Below are 24,233 nucleotides of genomic sequence, written 5' to 3'. Positions count from 1 at the left end.
TTCACTTTTTGGGATGCAGCCTGAAGGAGTCCTTTCTTAGTTTCATAGTGTTACTTTGGCTCCAACAGAATTTATTTATTCTATAGGGCAGGGACTGACTCCAACACTGCAGGTCTTAAGCTTCATACCAGTTGAGGATGTGTCCTGCATGTCTTTTAAGATGCATAATAGTAGAGTGCTTGAGAGGCCCACAGTGTTGGGGTACGTGGTTGTTCAGGGCGCTTTGGGGCAGTGGCCAGGAAGAAGGGTAAATTGTGTGGGTAAGAGCTTCAAGACAGGCTTTTGGAGTTCTAAGTTCCACAGATCTGAGGTCCCTGTTCTGATGACTCTTACGAAGTTAGAAATTACCATTCATAGGTCAAAGTGTATTTTGAATGACTGAAAATAGTGAAAAGCAAACTGGCTTTTTAAAACTGATTTAATCACATAAAGTGTTAATTACAAAGATAAGGACCCTTTTTTATTTTAAAATGTAATTAAACTGCTATCATCCTTTTAAACGAAATTTTTGTTGCCTAAGATTTAGCTTACATTAAAGGATTTTTGGAATGTATCTTTTTTTTTTTCTTTGTGGCTTAATTTATTTGAATACTAGGTATTGCGTTATTTAACACATGGCTCTTATGTTGTCATTGTTATAGTCCATAACAGTTAATGAGTACATTGCATTAATCAGGAAAGTTCTTTTGAGGTAGACTAGAAATGGTATCCGATTTTCATATTGCTTTTTTCATGTCCGTTTTGATGAATCTATTTATTACTTCTGTAATGAGTAGTACACATGGTTGGTTAGCCAAGTTATTGAACTTTATCAACCTTGGCTGAAATTCACAATGCATGCCAAACTTCTTATAACATGTAAGAAATTACATCTTGGCTAAAAGGTTCAATAATGATTACTCTTGTAATGGAATCTGTTCACAAAGAGTGAGATTTAACTGTGTGCCTATGCTTTTCAAAATTCATTCTGACACTGAAATAACATGCCTATAGATCAAATTAATTCACTTATGATACACAATCACATTTAAGAACATGTTCAATTATCTGTTATGAAAGGGTTAAAAAAAACTTGTCTATGTGCCTTGGGAGGAACTGGATCTTTCTTGTCAAATGTCTTTTAAAATATTTTACTTGGAAAAGTTTTTCTGCTTATAAATGTTAATATAATAATACCTTTCATGGGATGTGGAGATGGAAAAGATCTTTTTGATGAATCAATCCATCTCTCTACCAGAGCAGGATTTATTTCATATTCTGAAAGTCAATAGCACTAGAGCATCATGGTTGTCTGAGTGACCTTAGCTGTGCATTTTAGAGTTGGTTAGGAATTTTCCATCAGAATGATTTTTCCAACAAAAAAATTGACATTTTCCATGGAAAAATTCCAGTTTTGCTTAGTACATCTCTACCCCGATATAACACAACCAGATGTAACACAAATTCAGATATAAAGCGGGGAGCTGCGCACTCCGGTGGATCAAGGCAAGTTCGATATAACGTGGTTTTACCTATAATGCAGTAAGACTTTTTGGCTCCTGAGGACAGCATTATAGGGGTAGAGGTATAATTTCAATTTTTTACTGGGCAAATGGAAATTTTGTGACTTCCTGGCTGCTTGCCTAAAAGATTCTTGTCACTTTTTTTCTTTCTGCCTGCAGGAAGAAAGTGGAATTGAGAATGGCCTTCAGGCAGGCAGCAAAAAAAATCCATTTTTGGTTCTCCTAGGACAGGATCTTTCTGGAAAGCCCTTCCCTAGAAAATATTTCATGTTTTTGAATTTTCATCTCATTCAGGGCAAAATTTGTTTTACAAAAACACAAAATTTTTCTTGGGAAGGGATTTTCATTTTCTGGCCAACTGGAGGGCATTTGGATTCTCTACAATGCTTGTGATTTCTTAAGTAAAACAGTAACTATTGATTTACAAGCTTCTTAATATTTGTTTTCTAAGAACATAAGAACAACCGTACCGGGCCAGGCCAATGGTCCATGTAGCCCAGTATCCTGTTTTCGAACAGTGGCCAGTACCAGGTGCTTCAAAGAGAACGAACAAAACAGGCAATCATTAAGTGATCCATCCCCTGTCGCCCATTCCCAGCTTCTGGGAAACAGAGGCTAGGGACTCTTCAAAGCATGGTTTTGCATCCCGGCTAATAGCCGGTGATGGACCTATCCTCCATGAATTCATCTAGTTCTTTGCTATATGTTAATACTCTTCTTATTCTTCATCTTTTGTTTCAGAACAACTCCATCTCCTGCCTTACTTTGTATGTTGGAACCACATGATGGATCATTTGAGTGACATAACAGCTCCCCTTCTCTCTCTTTCCTATGTAGTTAAAAGCATTTCTAAAAGGTCTTCCAGTTTTGAACCCGGGAGGCCGATACCCATTCTGTTTTAAATGGAGCCCATCTAATCCAAAGACGCTCTGGTTGTAAAAGGTGTTCCAACGCTGTGTAAATCCCCAAACCTCCACACTCCAGCCTCTTCCATTAGTCGCTCTTCAGTGTCAATCTTTGTTTGAACCTGAAGAATCTTTGAAAAGATGAACTGCAACATGCCAGTATTAAATTCTCTTCACAGAATCCTGAAGTGATTCATGACTGAAGGCCAAATGTTGACGTGTCATCTTAACTATTTCATATTTGGTTGAAGCATGCAATTAAGGAGCGATGAACATGCACACAATCTACTGTGTATGACAGCTCATTTTGGATTCTAGAGGGATGGACTAGAATTACAGGCTGAGTTTGGGAAAAGATCACCATTTCCCCTTTCTGAGATTTAAAACAAACAAACAAACAAACAAACCCAAAAAGGAATTCCCATGGGGGGAAAAAAAGTTAAATCTGAAAGTTACAGTTAAAAGGACCAATCATTTACTTCAGTCAAAAATCCATCAAAGAGAGTATCATTTTCCTTAGAAAAGATAAATGCAAAGTAATGCACTTTGGAAAACGTCATCCCAACTATACATATAAAATGATGGGGTCTAAATTAGCTGTTAGCACTCAAGAAAGATCTTGGAGTCATTGTCGATAGTTCTCTGAAAATATCCACACAATGAGCAGTGGCAGTCAAGTTAACAGAATGTTGGGCATCATTAAGAAAGGGATAGACAATAAGACATAGAATATCATATTGTCTATATATATGTCCATGTTATACCAACATTTTGAATACTGCATGCAGATGTGGTTGCCCGATCTCAAAAAAGATATATTGGAATTGGAAAAGGTTCAGAAAAGGGCAGCCGCAAAAATTATTAGGGATATGGCATAGCTTCAACATGCAGAGAGAGTAATAAGACTGGGACTTTTTAGCTTGGAAAAGAGACGACTAAGGGGGGATACAATAGAGGTCTATAAAATCATGACTGGTGTGGCAAAAATAAATAAGGAAGTTGGGGCATGGAGAAGACTGGCAAAAACTGAACAAATTTGTGTTTCATCCTTTTGTCACTCTTGTTTCTGTAATATGGATTGTAAGCTCTTCAGGGCAGGACCCTGTCATATATAAAATACCTGTAAAATACCTTGCACAGTTTTTAGACCACTACAATGTTTATGTAAATAAATAATAAACATTAAGTTTAAGAAAATGGGTTTGGTCAAATTTTATGCAAGTAGAGCTCACAAGTTTTATAGAAAATTTGGAATATCATGAAAAAAACTTGCAGGATAGTGCTTGCAGTATCCAGCTCTCTTTAGCCGGCAGCACAGTATGTCTTTTAATTATTCTGTCTTAGATAAAATATTCCTTTTTAATTTTATTAAATTTACTTCTCATATTAACATTGTGCGAATGTACTTGCCAAAAGGAGATTTAAAACGTGCAGCTAATTTTTTTTAAAGAATGCTTAATTAGGACTCAGCTCAGCAGTGGAGAAGCCTCTGATGCTTTTGGCTCACAGGAGGTCTGTGCAAAAATGTTTGCACCCAAAAAAGAAACTGGAGACATTTTGGCTGCCTTCTCTGTTTTGCTTTAGAGTGAAAATTCTGGTGTATGATTTGAAATTATGACTGAGAGGAAAAGCCATTCTAGGTGTGCCAAACTGCCCTTTCTCCTGTCTGATCCCCCTTTCTCCCCCTCCCCCCACACATGCACACTTAGGAAAACTATACAAGGTCCAATCAAGAGCAACTTTATAAACCAAACCAGTTTCTGGGTCCTACTGAGAGCACCTCAGGAAGCTGAGTGGACTTTCAAAACAGGTAAGACCGACCTATTAGTTGGGAGGAGAAAGGGATCCCGCTCACCCTGAACAACCAGTGTTCTTCTTGTCTGTCCCTTGTACAATTTTTTTGGTGTGAGTGGGTGGGAGGAATAGAGGGGGGGGGAACAGAAATAAATCATTTAGTGCACAGGATGGCTAACAATCCCCCAACACCAATATTTCACAAAATGAAAAACTTTGAACAGCTGTTGCTAATGGCAGTTCTGAGTGGTTATGATAGGTCTGAAGCAGAGTTTCTTGCTACTAATGTCAGGTGAATTCTTTATGTGTATTTTTCACTATTACTGTGAGTTTGCCTGGCATATTTTTTACAATTATTTGGAGTAAAAGATACTGAAGCATTACAGATACTTTAAGTAACACACTAAGACATTTATTCTCCCCTCCTGATTTTGTGTCCTTGGAAGGTGTGAAAGTAATAGCACTCGTAAGCAAGCTAGGTTTATTAACAGTTCTGATCAGTTGTCCATGAGCAGTTAAGTCTTCAAAGGCTGTCTGACAAAGAAAACATTCCCCATTGTAGAGTCATCTTTGTCAAGTTTGACTGCCATCATGAGTCTGATCTTCCTGTTACTGAAGTCATTGTGAACAGGGTTATCCTCTTCTTTTGAATATAGATTTTTGTTATGGTCAAGAATTCTTTTCTTTACCATATAAAGATTGGGTTTACAACCTATTTGTGGCATAGCAACATATTTCCACTGCCTATTATAGGTGTAAGTATATGAATTTCAGAATAAACAGGCATATGCTAATTTCAGCCAATATATTTTTCTAAGAAAATCAATCCAAATAACATTGGGCAATATGGGTAACACTATTTTTTTAAAAAAATAAGTAATTTTTTATTTTAACGTTACAGGCTCAGATTTTTAAAATTGCACATATGCATGCAGTTTTATGATCATGCCATCATGATAACTATGTGTAGATGTCTCTTTCTGATGTGTATTTTTTCATTTATGTCTAGCTACCTTGAAGTTGTATGCTCAATTCTTACGTTCAGAGGCAGACAGGAGAAAACCTGGCTACAGTGTTTAAAAGAACGAAATACTACAAAGACAAAAGAAATAAAACACAGTGCAAATGAAGTATTACTACACATGTTTTTGAAAATTTATTAACCAAATAGAAAATGGAGTGCCAAATTCAGATATTTTTCTTTTAAATGTAAAGAATGATTTGTGTCTATAGATGACTGGCTTTCTTGCTGAAAGCCAAACTGACACATGTAAAGACAACCAAAAGAAAGCATGAACTTAGCCCATGCTTAATAAAACACTGAGGAGATTATAAAGTTCAGATAGATCATGACTTGGTTGCAAATATAAAATTGTTCAAAGGTAGTGAAAATTTGTGTAAATGTCTACAAGGGATTGTAATGGTAGTAACATGACACTATAAGTGGTAGCTAGCGTGGCCATGGTGCCACGTGCTGCAGACAATTGGAATATTTAAGCACAATTTAATATTTAAGCACAATTTATCCTTTCAGAAGCATGCCCTACCACTGGACAGAATAAGGGAGTAAAAAGTTCAACAAAGAAACAAAGGCTGAGATTTTTGAAAGCCGTTTATGCTATTTAGATGCATCTTCTCTTTTAATGGAAGAAGTGTGTCTAAATCCCTTAGACTACTTAGGAAAGTATCTATTATAAGCCAAAGAGTAGGTTTCAAGGATCAAACTGGAACTGCGTTGAATAGAGTATATACTCCAAGCTAGTCTCCCACTGCACCCCACAGTCTACTGGTCAAATAAACAAATGCCTAATGGGCCCATCCTCTATAACTTGAAAAAGTGCTGCTCAAAAGGTCATCCACAAGTCTGTATTAAACTCAGATTTTGGTTCAGTAACTAATACTTGGTTATAATCTGATTTTATATTTTAAGTAATTTATATATCAAGATTTTTCTTTAGATTATAAGACTTTTTTCACCCCCCCGCCCCGGGGCATGTGCCAAGCCTTTAGTGTTTTGAGGCAGACACTCAACATGAAAAACTTTAGCCTGACTGGTTAGTTTCAGAACACTATAAGCAAGCAGAAAACAGGGTCTTATAATGGGAAGTGTCTGGTAACCCGAACTATAGGTGGCACTTCAAGATTTTCCTGTAATGGAGTGCCTGTCACAATGGGGCTCATTCTGATGGGAACATCTGGCTGCTACTGCAAGTTATTTATATTGAATAATAGCAATTTACAATATAAAGCCAGGAAATGCAAGTTCACGTACGTTAATAAGCAATAGTTTTTAATAGTCATTGACCAAAGATTTATAACATTTTGAAAGGGTAAATCTGATCAGCTATTGGAGATCTAGCTGAGTATGTGTGTGTCATAACTGCATAGATTTCTTCATGTAAAACAACTGTTTTGTTGTCTCATAAGATGGTAGGACTTTTCAGAAAGTGTAATTACACCAAATATTAATTTTTGGCTTGCTGAAGGCATTTGGCTCTAATCTTGAAGTGCATCTGCTGGATAGCTCTGATGTAATTGTAATATTTTGTGTTTACAGTAAATGATTAAACTTTCTTTGGTTCACTTGGTGCATTTGCTAGTTTTCCACAGGAAAAACAAATGAATGTTAGATACTTAAGTTTTCTATTTTTATAGTTTACAATATATTTGATCTAAGAAAATGCTTTTGTATTTTTATTTGTTGAAAGAAGATGGTCTTCCTTTCACATTAAATACATATTTGTAATTTTGTCATCTCAAATAATTGTGTATATGTAAAGTAATTACTTTGTTTTGTTTAGAATACGATGTTAAACTGAACAAAAAAGTGTAATAACGTGAAACTGTTTTTTATTTTAACATTGGTTGGATGGAAAACAGAACCAATACATTAGTCATCCTAATTCATTTTGGTTGGCTTTCTCCATAACTCTTGAATCCAAGAACAACAAAACTGTCCATTTTTCACTCTCTCAGAGAGGCAGGATATATCTTAAATTTAACATCAAACTTTGCAATGAAAATCAGTGTCTAAAGTTAGTGTTAGCAAAATGAACAAATAATATCAAAATACTTGATTCAGCTTGCTCTTTCTAAAGTCTTGAAAAAGTTTTTAAAAAGCATGGCATTCAGATTGCTTGATTTACGTTTAGTGTGACTCAATCAAACTTCTGGAGCTGAATTACCTTTCTTCAATATTGATATTCAAAAGGAACAACAGTTTGTTCCCAAACATTGCGGTCTATGTGTATGAAATTGTTTATTGCTTATTTTTGGACTCTGAAAAATCAGGAGAAGTGCATATAACTTCGTGACATATTTTGTAGTGGTTTGGAAATTGTTACATGGAGAATACTGTCTGGATTTATCAAGATCTCCAAGAAGAAGCTACAGGTATTTCAAGCCACCTCCAAGAAGCAGAAATCTGTTGTCATGGCACAAGAGACTTTGTTTTTCTTTGTTTCAAGAAACTTGAGTGTTAATTTCAACTGTCAATGACTCCTTGTAGTCTCTGCTAATGGTATAGGATTTAAAAAACTCATGTTTCTAGCACTATGATGTGCATTATAAAATGGAGTAAAGAAGTTTCTCAGCCTTAAAAATACTTGCAAGATGTTGCTCTTGTGGCATGGGACAGGCTGCGTTTATTGAAAATGAAAGATCTGGTTTATTGTATAACACCAGCTTACCATCGCTAGCAAGGAAAACCTTAGCTGAAATATTTGCCTACTCCTAAATAAAATGATCAAGTTGCGAGGATTTGTGATTTCATCGCAAAACGCCACTTTAAAGGGAGCACAGTGTACATCAGTCCTGCACAAGAACTTCATGCGTTTGGAATGCTTGGATTTGCCTTATTTATTCTAGTGAAGGAGTGTTTACAAGGGCAGCTTGATTATTCAGTGCTCACCTTTGTTGGTGCTTAGTTCTTTCTTTGTGTTAAAATTATCCCAGTGATGCATCTAGACAAGAACCAAGTCATTTTACCTTTGCTGCATGTAGTGAAGTTGACAAGGGTCTAGAAATTATTGTTGTGTATCAGGCAGTCTGGACCCTTGGTATAGAACATGGGACTGGAAATCAGGAGACTGGGGTCTATTCCTACTTGTAATGATGACTTGTTAAATGATCTTGAGCAGGTGCTTAATCTTTGTGTGCCTCGCTGTCTCCCTTGCAGAAATGGGGTTACACCACCTTTGTAAACATCTGTGAATGAAAGGTACAGAATAAATGCAAAGTGTTATTTAAAGGGGTGTATGTAATGCCTATAGTAAAGGTTGCATTAGTTTTATTTTTAAGGTGTCATTTTGATCTGATCTTTTCAGCCCAAAAGATAAATGTGGCAGGTTTGTTCATGGCCCAACAACCCCCCTCTCCCTTTAAGTTGTAACAGTAGTAACAAAGGTTGGGTGTCTGAGTCTTTTTCTCTTTAAATAAATTGAAAATATGCTGATCTTAATTAGCTCTAGTTCCTTAGTGGAACAGTAAGTTGAGTGTTTAAATTTGGCTGGGAGATGGAGGTTCTGTTGCAGACATACCTTGCGTGGTCTTGTAAAAATTGGCTATAGTCTATCAATATTTTTGAGGTTTTAAACGGTACATTGTGAGTACACACTGGATTCTGTAAAGCGAAGTCATAGCTGACTGCCAGTGTTCTGTTGGTTCTGTGCTTGTGTGCATAGCACAAGAAAATTCATAGGGAGTATTATTTTTATTTGTCTTGGAGCAGTGCCTCAGAGCCCCAGTAATGGACCAGGACCCCTTTATGCACTAGACATATAAACACAGAACAAAAAGGCTGTTTCTCCCTCAAAGCTTTTACAATCTAAGTAAAAAGCATAATAAATATCTTTATGCTGAATTAGAGGCAGGGTCAGAAAGGAGACCTACTTCTGATGAAAGTACCAACAGCATGGTGACAAAGAGCTGGGAAAAGGGGTCCTGTGCTACATTCCCCCTCTAAAGTGCCTCTTTGCTCAGAGGAAGGCCCTCTGGACTGACTTTGTGTGAATAATAGACATTACCAGAGTTGAAACTTGTATGGGGAGCCATATGGTCCTGAAGTTGCAGTTCAAATGGCCTGTATGGATGAGTAAGGAGTTGGAAAAGTTGCTATTTTCATAGCGTACACTTGTATCAGGAAAGTTTCTCTTCATGGCTGATGTTTTAGATTGCATTATAAGTAAAAGCTACTTATTTTTATTTTTATAGATTCATAGATTATAAAGCCAGAAGGGACCATTTTGATCAACTAATCTGACCTGCATATCACAGGCCATAGGACTTCCCTGAATTAACTCCTATTCTAACTAAGAGTGTGTCTACACTACGGGATTATTCCAATTTTACATAAACCGGTTTTGTAAAACAGATTGTATAAAGTTGAGTGCACGCGGCTCCACTAGGCACACTAATTCGGTGGTGTGCGTCCATGGTCCGAGGCTAGCATCAATTTCTGGAGCGTTGCACTGTGGGTAGCTATCCCATAGCTATCCCATAGTTCCTGCAGTCTCCCCCGCCCATTGGAATTCTGGGTTGAGACCCCAATGCATGATGATGCAAAAACAGTGTTGCAGGTGATTCTGCATAAATGTTGTCAGTCATTCCTTCCTCCGTGAAAGCAACGGCAGACAATCATTTTGCGCCCGTTTTCCCTGGATTGCCCTGGCAGACGCCATAGTACGGCAACCATGGAGCCCGTTCAGCCTTTTTTTACTGTCACCGTATGTCTACTGGATGTTGCTAACAGACGCGGTACTGCAGCGCTACACAGCAGCATTCATTTGTCTTTGCAAGATAGAGACGGTTATCAGTTGTTCTGTACCATCTGCTGCTGTCATGGGTGCCCCTGGCTGAGGTCGGCCGGGGGTGCAAAGACAAAAATGGGAATGACTCCCCGAGTCAATCCCTCATTTATGGTATCTAAAAATAGAATCAGTACTGCCTAGAATATGGTGCAAATGTACTAGAGAACCAGTGTACCAGAGAGCACAGCCACTCCGTGTCAGATCCTGCAGAAATGATGAACGACATGCCATTCTAGGGGATGCCCCTGCAACAACCCCACCCATTGCTTCCCTGCTCCCCCAACCCTCCTGGGCTACCGTTTGCAGTGTCCCCCCATTTGTGTGATGAAGTAATAAAGAATGCAGGAATAAGAAACACTGACTTGTTAGTGAGATAAAATGAGGGGGAGGCAGCCTCCAGCTGCTATGATAGTCCAGGCAGTACAGAATCTTTTTCTTTACACATGAAAGGGAGGGGGCTGATGGAGCTCAGCCCCCAGTTGCTATGATGAAGACGGTTACCAGCCATTCTGTACCATCTCCTGGGAATGACCGGGAGTCATTCCTATTTTTTCCCAGGCACCCCCGGCCGACCTCAGCTGAGGCCAGCCAGGAGCACTCACGGGCTGATGATGACGATGGATAGCAGTCATATTGTACCGTCTGCCACCGGGGAGGGGAGGGTAGAGGATACTGCTGTTCACTGCCACAGCATCGCGTCTACCAGCAGCATGCAGTAGACATAGGGTGACATTGAAAAAAGTCAAATGATTTTTTTCCCTTTCACTGAGGGGGAGGAGAGTAAATTAATGAGCTATACCCTGAACCATCCTGGACAATGTTTGACCCTACAGGCACTGGGAGCTCAGCCAAGAATGCAAATACTTTTCGGAGACTGCTGGGGACTGTGGGATAGCTGGAGTCCTCAGTCCCCTCTCCCTCCCTCCATGAGCATCCATTTGATTCTTTAGCTTTCCGTTACGCTTGTCACGCAGCACTATGATACAGCGTCCACAGCACAGCCTGGAGATTTTTTTTCAAATGCTTTGGCATTTCGTCCTCTGTAACAGAGCTCTGATAGAACAGATTTGTCTCCCCATACAGCGGTCAGATCCACTATCTCTTGTACGGTCCATGTTGGAGCTCTTTTTGGATTTGGGAGTGCATTGCCACCCGTGCAGATCAGAGCTCCACGCTGGGCAAACAGGAAATGAAATCCAAAAGTTCGCAGGGCTTTTCCTGTCTATCTGGCCACTGCATCCAAGTTCAGATTGCTGTCCAGAGCGGTCACAATGGTGCACTGTGGGATACCGCCCAGAGGCCAATACCATTGATTTGCGGCCACACTAACCCTAATCCGATATGGTAATACTGATTTCAGAGCTACTCCTCTTATCGAGGAGGAGTACAGAAACCGGTTTAAAGAGCCCTTTATATCGATATAAAGGGCCTTGTTATGTGGACGGGTGCAGGGTTAAATTGGTTTAACGCTGCTAAAATCGGTTTAAACGCGTAGTGTAGACCAGGCCTAAGCCATGTCCTTTAGAAAAACATTTAATCTTGATTTTAAAATGACCAGTGATCGAAAATCCACCGTGACCCTTGGTACTTTGTTGCAACCTTTATTTACCCTCATTTTAAAAAATGTGCACCTTTATTTCCAGTCTAAGTGCTTGTCTACATGGCAAGTTTACTGCACAGCAAGCCAGAAAGAAATTATACTTTTCAACTACCACTGCTGTTCTTTTGGAAATACTTAAATTATGTAAGAGTAGTATTGAAGAAGATTCTTCTTAACCTCCTTGTACTTAGAAGAAAAATATAATATTCTAGAAGATGTTCTGATTCATTCTGAAGATTAGGAGCTTATTGGGCTGTACAAATGGGGACCTTTGTGACAGATTGGTTTGCTTCAAGTTAGAAAGGAAACCTGAAAGTCTTAAGGAACAGAGAAATACAGACTATAGCAGTGAAAAGAGAACCAAGCACAGCTGTGAAAACAATATAAGTTTAGTAATATAATATACTCATGCTTACAAAGTCAGAGTTGGTTTCTGCTATTGTAGAGGCTATAAGTAACCCATCAGAGTGTAAAAAGGAAGAAACATGCATACCACACAGAAACAGGCCAACACTTTTCACTTCCAATCCTACAGGCCACTTTAATTCACTTAGTCAAACTTGTTGCTTTTACTCTATTACAAGAGAAAAGCATCTCTCTTTTGCAGTTTCTATTAGTTTATTTTTACATTTAAACCACCTGTGACATAGGGCTCAATAAAACTCATGAAGGTTCTAAATCTAAAATAAACTACATTGCAAGGATTTATAATCTCAAGTCTTTGAGAGTACTATTACAGGGTGAGGGAGAGTCAAAAGATGTTTCTGGAGAACTTTCAAAAAGTTTTAGGCTTTTAGTCTGGGGAGATTGGAGAGGAAGGCTGGATATCTTCTTTGTGGATGTTTTGTAGTTGATGTCTGGGAAAGAGGTTTTCTGAATATGGGGAAGATCTCCAGACACCTGGTCCTAGGTATTCATAGGTGGTTGTGTGAGCATTCCAAAAAGTTGAATCAGAGTTACTACTATTTAGCATATTTTAGCTTTCATCTTCTCTCATCTTTAATTCTTTTATCTCTGTATTGGGTAATACTTAGTTCTTATGAAGACTTAGAGTATTTTAAATTGCTTAAATATTTGGTTCAAGTTTGTCGTCATTAGTTTGTGGGATATTGTGTAACTAAACTATGCTCCATTCTCTCTAAGGTTGCTGGTTTGATTTAAAGCAGACCTACTTTTCTACCTACTAAGTAAATGCTATCTTGATTGTACCTAAGTGAGCATCCTATCAGGGAGTGAAAGGGTATGAAGAAAGTGTAAGGACTACTAGTCATTTAGTAAGAGACAACTTGTTCTTTGGAAGCTTGCTACTTGGATCGTGGTTCCAGGAGTTCCAGTGGGGGGAACTGTGACACCTCCCAATAAAAAAAAAAAACAGAAAACACCACCACCCCTGACGTACTGGCCCTGTAGAATGGTAGCAGGGCAACGTGCTACCCTAAAGAAGACCAATGTGGAAGAGCAAACTCAGGATGTTTGTTACCAAATTCCCTTAGTTTATTGAAGTTCTATTTATTTTTGATATGCCATCCTGTTGACTGTTCTATGGAGGATGGCCCTTGTCTGACAGAAGCAATATTCTCAGTTAGGTCTAAATCGACATTGCGCCATTGGATTGAATAGAGTTATACTGAATGTAGGCCAGTGATGGTAGTCAACAACTAGCAAGATGGGTACAGTGAGTATACAGGGGAAAATCATGGCCTCGAGAAGAAGTTATGAAACCTAGGACTCTAACATGTTAGCCTTCAGATAAGGTTATGTGTACTGAAGGGGAGGGACTGAAGAGGCTTCCACTCCATTCAGAATGACGAAGTATGTCTACACTGCAATAAAATACCTATGGCTGGCCCGAGTCAGCTGGTTTGGTCTGCAGGGCTATAAAATTGCAGTGTAGACATCTGGGCTTGAGATGGAGCCTGGGTTCTTAGACCCTCCCCCGCCTCACAGAATCCCAGAGCCCTGGCTCCCTGCCAAGGTTTGTTGTCTACACTGCCCTGTGAGCCTGAGTCAGCTGAGATGAACCAGTCGTAGGTTTTTTATTGCAGTGTAGACGTACCCTGGGTGACACAAAAATAGTAGTAAGTTCACCCAAGCTGCAGTGAAAACCTTTTTTAAATCAGTAAGAATAAGGCCATGTCCTGAATGCACTACTGGAATTGTCTTACCCAGACCATATTTTCCGTAACTTTAATATGAAGGACAATAAAATATTAAGGTTTAGATTAAAAAAGCCTTCTCATTTATAGATGGAGTACTTTAAAGTTCTATAGCCAATCCGGAGCAGTTATGCCTTTTTTTGTTTGTTTGTTTGTTTGTTACCAACCCATTAGGTCAGCCTTTGACAAAGAGAACTGTGCCATAATGTTTGTCTTCATGTATTTCTCATTGTTATTCTTAAACAGGATTGTCACTTGAGGGTCAGGTTAGAGCTCATTCAGCCAGAGCAGTGGCAGCAATAGTAGTCAGCCTCAGGTCAGTCTTGCCTCTTGAGATTTTCAGGGTAGTCACTTGGAATTTATTGTATAGTTTTACAAAATATTATTGCCTCAACATTGTACTGCATAGAGAATTTAAATGTAGTGTGGTTGTACCGCAACGTGGATTCCTTTTGAGCGCACAATTCTCCTTGCCATATTTTGGGAAATATCTTATTCTTATCCTATGTAGTAATCTTGTTTTGTAAGTAATTATATCCTTAATATGTGTATATATTATGGGGTGTGTGTCTGTCTGTGTGTATATATATGTGTGTATATATATTTAAAATGTACCGCATATTTTTGCATGTGGTTTATTTCCTCTTGTAAAAAGAAAAGTCACTATTAACTTATGTTAATACAGTATATTTTCATTATGTTAGGGGAATTCTCTTAGTTTTGAAACATCAGAGCAGGCCATTCTGTCATTTGCAGCCCAATGCAAATCAGAGGGTCAGAGGTGCTGCAAATATTGATGTACTGCATCTGTTTCACCCCAATTCTTCCTGCCAATACCCTCTTTTGCTTATTACACCAGTATTGGGAAGCACAGATGGCATAACATCTGTGCCACCAGTCGATTGCCATTTCACTAGGATTACCTGTTTTGCTGGCTAAACCATTTTTAAAGCTAGATGACACTGGTAGTGCTGTACAAAGTGGACTTACCTCTGTGGAGGGTATACCCCATTGTGTCTCTTGCAAAAAATTACCCTAGCAGGTTCAAACTTTTCAAAATAACCATTCAGTTATAATTGATGCTAATGGTATTTGGAGTCCTGAGTTTGAAATTGAGTTTTAAAGAAACATCCCTTCCCAGAGTGTTGCTGCAGGGGCAGAGTTAAGGTGTTCAGGTCCCTTAGCTGTGCATTTCCATACTTTAAGGTGCTTTAGATTTCTTTTATATGTAAACTTACCTCTGAATTTCCTGGATTTGTGATGCTTGTTTTGGATATAATTGAAACATCCTTTAATAGTTTACCCTTAAGTTACTGATATGTAATCAACATTGTAATGCAATTTTTATATAATGGGCTAGGCGGAACTTTTTTTTTCTTTTATAGCTTTCAAGTCTTTTAGTTGTCAGCACCGCCATTACAATTACTGTTCAGGGTTTGTATTTACTCTAGGCTGAAAATTAATTTGTAACATTTGAGTCCAAAAGCAAACTTTGTTGCCAAACTCCAGTGGTTTTGCTGTTAATAAATTCAATATGGAATTCCCAGACTGGATTAGACCAAAATATTTCCAAAATAATAGAAATTGGTGTGATTATGTTGTGTTACTCTGACAAACAAAATATGCAGAATTTTAAAATATTGTGTGCAAAATTTCTATTTTTTGGCACAGAATTCCCGCAGGAGTACTAAATACAATTTGTTTGAAAAAGCTGTACCTTTTTACCAGGTTTGAATTTGCTACCTATTAATTTAATAGACTGTCCCCTTGTTCTTGTGTTACGTGACAAGTAGAATGTAAGTTTCTATACCAGTCATTATTTTATATACTTTTATCATGGCTGCTGATTCATCATCTTTCTAAAGTAAACAACCCCAAACTTTTTTCAAACACTCTTTATGTGAGAGTTTTTAACCAGGGCTGTGATCATTCTCGATCCCCTTTTCTGATCCCTTTTTAGTTCTGCAATATCCTTTTTGAGATGGGGAGACCTGTACAGTGCACAGTATTTTAGCTAAGGCCACATTGTTGATTTGGAGAATTTTGTAATATCTTCTATATAAATCTCTGGCTTTACCTGCGCATTGAGCAGAAGTCTTCATTGAGCTGTCTACAGTGACACCCAGATCCCTTTCTTGAGGTAATACAGCTAATTTAGAATGCTGTATGGTGTATCAGTAGGTTAGATTTCTCCATCCAATGTGTATTACTTTCCATTTATCAATAAATTTCATTTGCCAACTTCATTGCATTGCTAATTCACCTAGCTTGTTTTGATCTCCCTTAATTTCCTAGACTTGATTCAGATTTGTGTACCCTACATGTGAGAGTTGCATTCACAGCTGGTCCCTCCCCCAAAAGGATTCTGAGGAAATGGCTAGAGGGTACTGTTTCCTCATTGAAGAGGACAGATGGTTACTGAAATATTGCCTCTTTGTCTTCCTGATGGCCACGTGCGTTTATTGTATTAATACACCTGCTTGTTCCCACCACTCCCCAAGCTCTTCCAGCCCCCGGACAAACGCCATAGTCTGCCACCTTTGCAACACACATCTGGTATATCCCTAGGACCAGTGCTGAAGCCCCATCCATGCACACAGCCCTCTCTTTCCCACCCCCATGCTGCTTCAGTTCTTCTGCACATCTTGCTCCTGCTCCCTTGCTTTCACCACACTTGGGTCCTGCTTTTTCCAGTACTTCCTCCACCCCCAGCTCTTGCTCTCCTGCATCTGTCATTTTCTGCTTCCCACCCTTAGTTCTTCTCCTTACCCCATCCCTAGGCCAGCCTTCTGGATTCTGCATCTTGTCCCTTGCTGTTTCTGAGGGTGCGGTGCTGGTGTGGTAGCACAGGATGGGCTCTGGTGGTTCAATGACTATTGCAGAGATGGTTCTTGATTATCAAAACAAGCTGTCTTCAGGGGTCATATTTATTCTATAAACATTGGGTAAAATCCTGGTCCCATTAAAGTCAATGGCAAAATGCCCATAGATGTCAGTGGAGTCAGGATTTCACCTATTCCCTGAGCTGAAATCTGGCATGTACATAAATGGCTGGAAGACAGTACTGGGGGAGCCACAATTGTTCTGTCCTCTCTTCCTCTCCCTACTTCTGCTGGCACCATTGTTACATGCTAGTGATTATGGAGGTAGCACCTGGCCACCACCTCCTCCTTCCTCTCCTCTCCTCTCCTTTCTTTCTGCTGCTCTAGGCTTTCAAGTCACACATTATTGGATAGTCGGATTATGACTTCAGAGGTATGCTTGCTAACCATCCTTTTCTCCATCTATCTTACTTAAGTGACCCCCATTATCATAGTATCTGCATGCTTCACAATCTTTAATATGTACTTATCCTCAGCACCCATGTGGGATAGAGAAGTGCACTTATCTCCATTTTACAGATGAGGAACTGAGCCTCAGAGAGACGAAGTGACTTGGCCAAGATCATACAAAAAATCTGTGGCAGAGCAAGGAATCAAATCCAGGTCTCCAGAGTCCCAGGCTTGGCCCCTAAACATTATCCTTCTTTTCTACCTCTGTACACTCTCTAGTGTTCACCCTGAAAAACTTCTCAGTTACTAAGAATCAAGATTGCTTCCTTGTATTGTGCTTTTTTAAAAGTAGATTTTTTTTTTATGGGTGATCTAAAGGTGCAATGTTTCTCCACTTTTGCCTAAATCCTGAATTTTTTTTGTTGGTTTAAGATTGTTATGTTTGTGTGTGCAGGGTAAAATTAGCTAAATTGTAACATGTAACTTTATTATTTCAATTTTAAACTTTGTCAAACAGTTCATATTTTTATAATAAAACAAGTTATTAACTGAAAATGAGGTGTGGAGTTAATTATTTTGCACAAAATATGGCACAGGGTAGACTTGGCTAAGCGCAGCTACATTTAGCTAATTAAACTGGTCATCAGCTCCACATTGCTAGTATTACAATACAAAAGAACATGATTCTCAAGGGTTCAAACCAGATTTTAGCAATATGTAGAGCTATTAAAATTAGTACTTTTTTGTAAAACAACTAACATATGGCTAGCTAACAATGTTCCAATACAACATGTGCCACGTTTGTTACATTTTAAAATTACCCTGCTGTATGTACTCAAAATGGAATTAGGAACAGGGGAAATATCCTCTGCATGTACTGAAGGTACATTTGTGCACATACAATGAATTTCCCAGGTAATTAAAGTTGCTTAGTACAATGAATGGTTTGAAAAGAGATGCAGGAAAATTGCTTGGGCTTAAATACCGTAAGTGTGTAATTGCAGAGAATGGTATACATTTTTTCTGGTGTCTGTTGTTTCTATAATCTGTTATACCCTATGTTGTAATTGAATTTCTTTTTGCCCCAGGGCATTTTTGGGAGTGAGGCAGCATAATTTAATACGTTTTCCCTGGTAAACAACTTTTTAAAAGGAAAACATGAATATGCTTTAAGCTACATCAAGCTGGAACAAATATCCTCCCCTTCTCTGTGACTTTCTAATATGTTTATACTCAAATTATTGGGCATTATGATTTGATTCTTCATGTTCTAGTTTTGAGCTTTTCTAATTGGAACTCATTAAGTGCTGTTATGGTGAGTTGCCTCTTTCAGTTAGATGGAAATTTCTCTTTCATTGTTACAGTGCTCCATAGCAATAGAACACCCAGTGATAATGCTGAATGCTCCACAAACACAAACCAACTTGCCCCAGGTGGAACCCTAGTTATTGACCCAACCCTGTGCATTGTAAATCAGGCACTCTGCACTCGCAAGGGCAGGTTCTCAGATGGTGTAAACTGGCATAGGCCCTGTCGTAATAGAATTCCCAATTCTGAACCTTAGCGTCCAAAATATGGGTACTAGCATGAATTCCCCTAAGCTTAATTACCAGCTTAGATCCTGTAGTGCTGCCACCAATCAGGACTTAGAGTAGAGTGCCTGATAAACTCTGGTCTCCCCCAAAACCTTCCCTGGGGACCCCAAGACCCAAATTCCTTGAGTCTCACAACAAAGGGGAATAAACCATTTCCCTTCCCCCTCCTTTCTTCCTCCCAGCTCCTTTCCGCCCTGGGTACACTAGGAGATCACCGTGATTCAAACTCTTTGAATCACCACACAGAGAGGAATACCTTTCCCCCTCCTCTCTTTCCCTTCTTCCCACCAATTCCCTGGTGTACACAGACTCAGTTCCTTTGAGCCTTAACTAGGAGAAAAAAATCAGACAGGTCTTAAAGCAAAGCTTTTAATAAAAAGAAAGAAAAAAGGTAAAAGTTTATCTCTGCAATTTAGATGGTAAAAAGTTACAGGGTCTGTCAGCTTATAGAAACTAGAAAGAAGCCTCCCCCCCCCCAGCAAAATACAATTTAAAATACTTCCAGCAAACTACACATTTGCAAATAAAGGAAAATAAATAAAAAGACTATACCGCCTTTCTACCTTTATACTCACAAAATTGGAACAGAAGATTAGAGAGCCTGTAGGTATGAGTGGTCACTCTCCGAGCCCAGAGAGAACAAAGCAAAACCCAAAAAACACAAACAAAGGCTTCCCTCCACCGAGATTTGAAAGTATCTTGTCTCCTGATTGGTCCCCTGGTCAGGTGTTTGGTTCCCTGTTTAACCCTTTACAGGTAAAAGAGACATTAACCCTTAACTATCTGTTTATGACAGGCCCATTTCAGTTAACTGTAATAAGCCATGGCAAATAACAGCAGCTTGAGGCTATGTACCCCAGTGTCTCGATACAGGCCCTTAACAAATAAAAGGGGAGTGGGTGGGAAAGATCAGCAAGGGAAGCAGGTATCTTCCACTGGCTGGCATCTTTATTTCTCCACACTGTGTGCATTGGACGTCCAATCCTGCCATAAGTGGCCCTCATATCGGTCAATCACAGGCCAGCTCCAGGTGTGTTAAATCCATCCAAGTCTGTAGGCACACCTGGGCCCCTCTCCTCATGCCTTTCCGTGCTGACTTGGCAAACATAGCAACATATGCTTCCATTCAAAGCTTGATGCAGCATTTTAAAGAAACAACAAAACTCACCTCTTCTGTTAATTGTGGGTAGGAAAGAACTCCATAATTTCATTTGAGTTTATGATCTCAGTTTTGAAGAGAAAATCTGGTCTGAGTTATGATCACCGTTAGCACTTATATAGCACTACTGCAATTCTTCATGTATTGTGGGCTTTAAGGATGAAATCCTAGCTCCCCTGAAGTCAGTGGCAAAGCTCCTATTGAAATCAGTAGGGCCTAGATTTCACCCTAAGTGCTAAATCTTCATAACTCTGTAAAGTAAGAAGTGAGGCTTCTAGGTGCTATGGTAATACAAATAAATAATAGTAATTATCCTCATTTTACAAATGAAGAAACTGAGGCAGAGGGGTTAAGGTGCTATACTTGTAAAAGCACATGTGGAGTTTTGCATGCACCTAAGTTTTGTGATCCTAAAGTCTTGCAGGTATTTGCCTGTATGCAGACTTGACTTGTATGTGCATGCTAGGCATTTGCTGGGCACAGCTCAAGTACATTCAAGTGTCCATCACCTTTTTCATGTGTGCCCTTACAAAGATAGGCTCAAGTAACTAGAACAGTGGAGATGCATATTAAAGAAATTCCTAAGTTTCTGTCTGCATCTCCCTTGAAACATAAGTTTATACCTCTTGCTAGACTCATCTTTCTCTGATTTGGAATTTTTTTTATTTTTTTTTTTATCATAGGATTTGAAACTGCAAAGTCTCTTGCACTCCATGGTGCCTATGTCATTCTTGCCTGCAGAAATATGTCAAGAGCCAATGAAGCTGTGCAGCGCATCCTAGAGGAATGGGTAAGGGGAAACGCACATTTTTTCAACGTTTAGCAAATTCTTCCGTCTTCAAAACAATGTGCAATTATGAGGTTGTTTTGTGCAGTGTATGCCATTTAATAAATGTTGTTTGTCACTTATCAGAATTAAAGAAAACAGCTTTCTTTGTATTGCAATAATCACTTCAGTACTTAAATGTGTTTATAGACGGAACAAAGGAGCTGTGCCATTTTATGATGTGTATGTACACTTAATTTTAAGCGTCATCATACTGTGCTTGGAAGGTTATTTTAATACTAAAAAATTCAAAAGGACTAATCAGGCGCATGCCATTGATGACAGAAAAAGAGAATTTTGTAAGCATCTAAATGTGTGCTTAATTGTTCCTGAAATTGTCAGTGTAATGCCCTTGCTACCCTAGTCACTATTACTTTGAGAGTTCCATAAAATTCTGCCTATAAGGTGTTTCAAGGAAATCATTTTTGTCTCATAAATACCTATTCTTCTTTGAGTACTATTCCTGTGGGTGCTTCACTTCAGGTGTACGTGTGCCTCTTGAGCTCTTGACTGGAGATTTTCTGTTAGCAGTGTCCATTTGGCCTATACAACCTCGTGATGTGCTTAGAGGGTACATAGGACTATGCAGGTAAACTGCCTTCCATTCCTCCTTTAATGCCTGGGCCTGAGATAGAGTTCTAGTGTGTCCACTTCATGCATGCCTCAGCATGTTTTGTAGTTGTTTGTTTAGTGTTTCTAGTTAGTATTATTGTTAGTCTAGAATTAGTTAGATAGTTGTGAGAAGTTTGTCATCTCTTCCTTTTTTCTCTCCCATTTTTCTGGGGAGCTTATTTGGCCTGGCTGGACATGGCTCACTCACTGGTTTTCAAACACCTGTCTTTCATGTCGGGAGGTTATCTCAATCAGCGACAGTCACTCTAAGTGTATCCATTGCTTGAGAGAGTCCCATATCTCCCAAAAGTGTAACTTTTGCCTGGCTTTAAAATCTAGAGCTCAGAAGAATCAGGAGACCAAATTGAAGCTGCTGCTGCTGAAGTGCTCTCTTCAACCTGTTCCTGAGTTCAGTCAGGAGACCCTCACATACATCTGTCTTCAGACAGATCCAGTGCCCCCTTTGACTTTAGCTAAAGTCTAGCCTAAGAAGGGGAATATCTTGGAGGACTAGGGAAGACTCCTAAGAAGAGGAGCTCAGTCTCCCAGCATAAGGAGTGAGCTCCCAAGAATTCCAATCTTGTGCTAGGTCTATAATATCAGTGGCCTTGGCTTCTCAACTTGGTACCATGGAGGCAAAAGTCTCTTCCTCTGGTACTGACGGAGCAGGGAGATCCCAAAACACTTTAGAAAAACACCGCACCAGCGGGGCCCTAGTACCATCTGCCTCCAAATTGGCACAGTCTATTTCAGACTTACCAATGGTGCCTTCTCAGTCGGCTCCATTGGTACTGACGAAATCAAAGCGCACACCTTTGGACCTGGCACCTACACACTCCAAACCAATGATACCACCTAACTCAGCTGCTGTGTCGGTATAGACCACTAGTACTGCAGGCATTGGGTTACTTTAGAGACTTGTCAGTGTTAGATGAGCTGGAGTCTCCACTGCTTATGGGTACTGAACAACTCTCAGTACTGAGACCCCAGTCTCTGATTTACCAGTGTTTCACAGTACCGCAGGATTCTCCACCTGTTTCTACTGGGGCCCCTCCATCAGAGAACATTGAGGAGGATGAAAGAGACGTTCAGTCACTCTCCTCCTTATCCCCTCCACATAATTACAGAAACATGTACTTTGACAAAGACCTTCAACCACATCAGGGATTGTGGGGTCGGTCATGGGTATCTCCCTCTCTCCCGTATGGACCTCCCCAATTGCTATACTGTGATTCTTGGATGGTATATCAACAGCAATTTGCCATACCTCTGGATCCATTGCACCAGGAAACGATGATCACACGGTCTCCTACCAACTTCAGGAGACCTTTTGAGGAAAAGAAGGCTAGGGGGTGGACGAAGAGGCTACCCCTCAAACTCCTATTTTGTCTTCATCTCTGGGCCAAGCAGTCATGCCTCCACCACTATACATGTCCGGTAATTGTAATCAATTCCAGGACCTTATGAAGAGGGTGGTGGACACCCTCCACATACCTTTTGAGGAGGGTACATCACAATTTCTTGGATGTTTTGCGGTTGGCAACACCCACTTAGATTGCACTGCCCATTAATTAAGTGCTCCTGAATCCAGCAAAAACTGTGTGGTACACTCCTGTTCCCATCCTGCCAACTTGTAAATGGGCAAATAAGGAATATTATGCCCCCCCCAGAGACTTAGAATTTTTGTTTTCCTATCCCTACCAACTCCCTGGTGGTGGACAGCATTTTTCCAGGTCTATTCCTTTTATGACAAGGACTAGAAAAGGTTAGACTGTTTTGGATGGAAGGCCTAACTCTTTTGCAACCCTCAGTTTGTGATCTGATATTGATCAGGTGATTGTGGACAAGTATGACTACTGAATTACAACAAGTTTGCATCCTTTATGCTCCCGTTGAAGATATTCAGTAGAGAACACTTCCAGGCCAATATTAAGGAGGGTCAGTTTTTAGCCCGAACCTCTCTCCAGGTGTCCTTGGATGTTGCAAAAATGGACAATATTTGACAAACCTTAAAGACAAGAACGAGAGATGAGAATGTGTCAAGGAACTATATGGTGAAGATATTCCTGAAAAGCTCAACTAGAGATGTATCAGGTAAACCTGCCAATAATGGATGAAGGAATCATGGCAGCAATAAAAAGACCATGAAGGGAAAAGCACTATGTTGTGATGGAATACTGGCTGAATTGTTTAAAAGCGTAGGGAATGAAAGTTTGTAAGCCCTGTCAGAGGAATGAAGAATATGTTTGAGACAGCAGAATTGCCAAAAGACGTTACAACCTCTCTGTATATCCAAATCCTCAAAAAGAACAACTCTATGGATTGTAAAGACTATAGAACAGTCAGTCTAATATCGCATGCCTCTAAGATACTATTGTAAGCTGAATACAAGGAAAAATTGATAAGGAAATAAGCAAACAACAGTATGTTTTAAAAGGTGGAAAGGGCACACTAAATGCCATTATGAACTTGAAGCTCATATTAGAAAGATCAATCGAAATGGGGAAAACAGTATACTTGTTAAGTATTTCTTTTTATTTGGGAAGTCATTCTACTCATACAAATTACTCAATATATTAAGGTCTGTAGGGACTGATGGATACAAACTGAGTAATAAAACAATTTATACTGGAATCGAAAGGTGATTATATTGGGAAACTAAAATGAAAATCTAGTAGGGATCAAGAGATGAGTTAGGTTTGTATAATATCACTGACTTTATTCAGCACTTGTATCAAGTTTAGATGAAATTAAGTAGAAGAAGGTATTAAGATGAATGGAAAATTGAATAATATTTGCTATGCAAATAACACGGCACTGTTGGCTGATTCAGAAGAAAGTCTGTGCAGTTAGTGGAGATTGTCATATGCATATATAAAGAATATTGTCTATGTAAGGTCGTATGTGGACAAGTAAAAACTATGGTGGCATGCAAGGATCCTAGAAAGACATGCAAGATTATAGTGCATAACATAGTCATGCAGCAAGTGAGACGTTATTGCTAC

General features: G+C 39.3%; 1 protein-coding gene across 16 annotated transcripts in view; it reads left to right on the top strand.

The window, feature by feature from the left end:
• Nucleotides 1–24,233, top strand: part of WWOX (WW domain containing oxidoreductase) — a 696,419-nt gene that overhangs the window by 24,615 nt on the left and 647,571 nt on the right. For all 16 annotated transcript variants that reach the window (XR_007769336.1, XR_007769335.1, XM_050922872.1 and 13 more), the window contains exon 5: nt 20,474–20,580. Coding sequence is in view for 14 of the 16 variants with exons in the window: in XM_050922872.1 (XP_050778829.1) it covers nt 20,474–20,580 (107 nt within the window). In the remaining 2 variants the exon portion in view is untranslated. The remainder of the gene's footprint in view (nt 1–20,473; nt 20,581–24,233) is intronic.

The sequence above is a fragment of the Gopherus flavomarginatus genome, chromosome 14 (assembly GCF_025201925.1).
Source record: "Gopherus flavomarginatus isolate rGopFla2 chromosome 14, rGopFla2.mat.asm, whole genome shotgun sequence".
NCBI classification, from domain to species: domain Eukaryota; kingdom Metazoa; phylum Chordata; order Testudines; family Testudinidae; genus Gopherus; species Gopherus flavomarginatus.
Note: the sequence above shows the minus strand (reverse complement) of the source record. Positions and strands in the feature narration are given on the sequence as shown.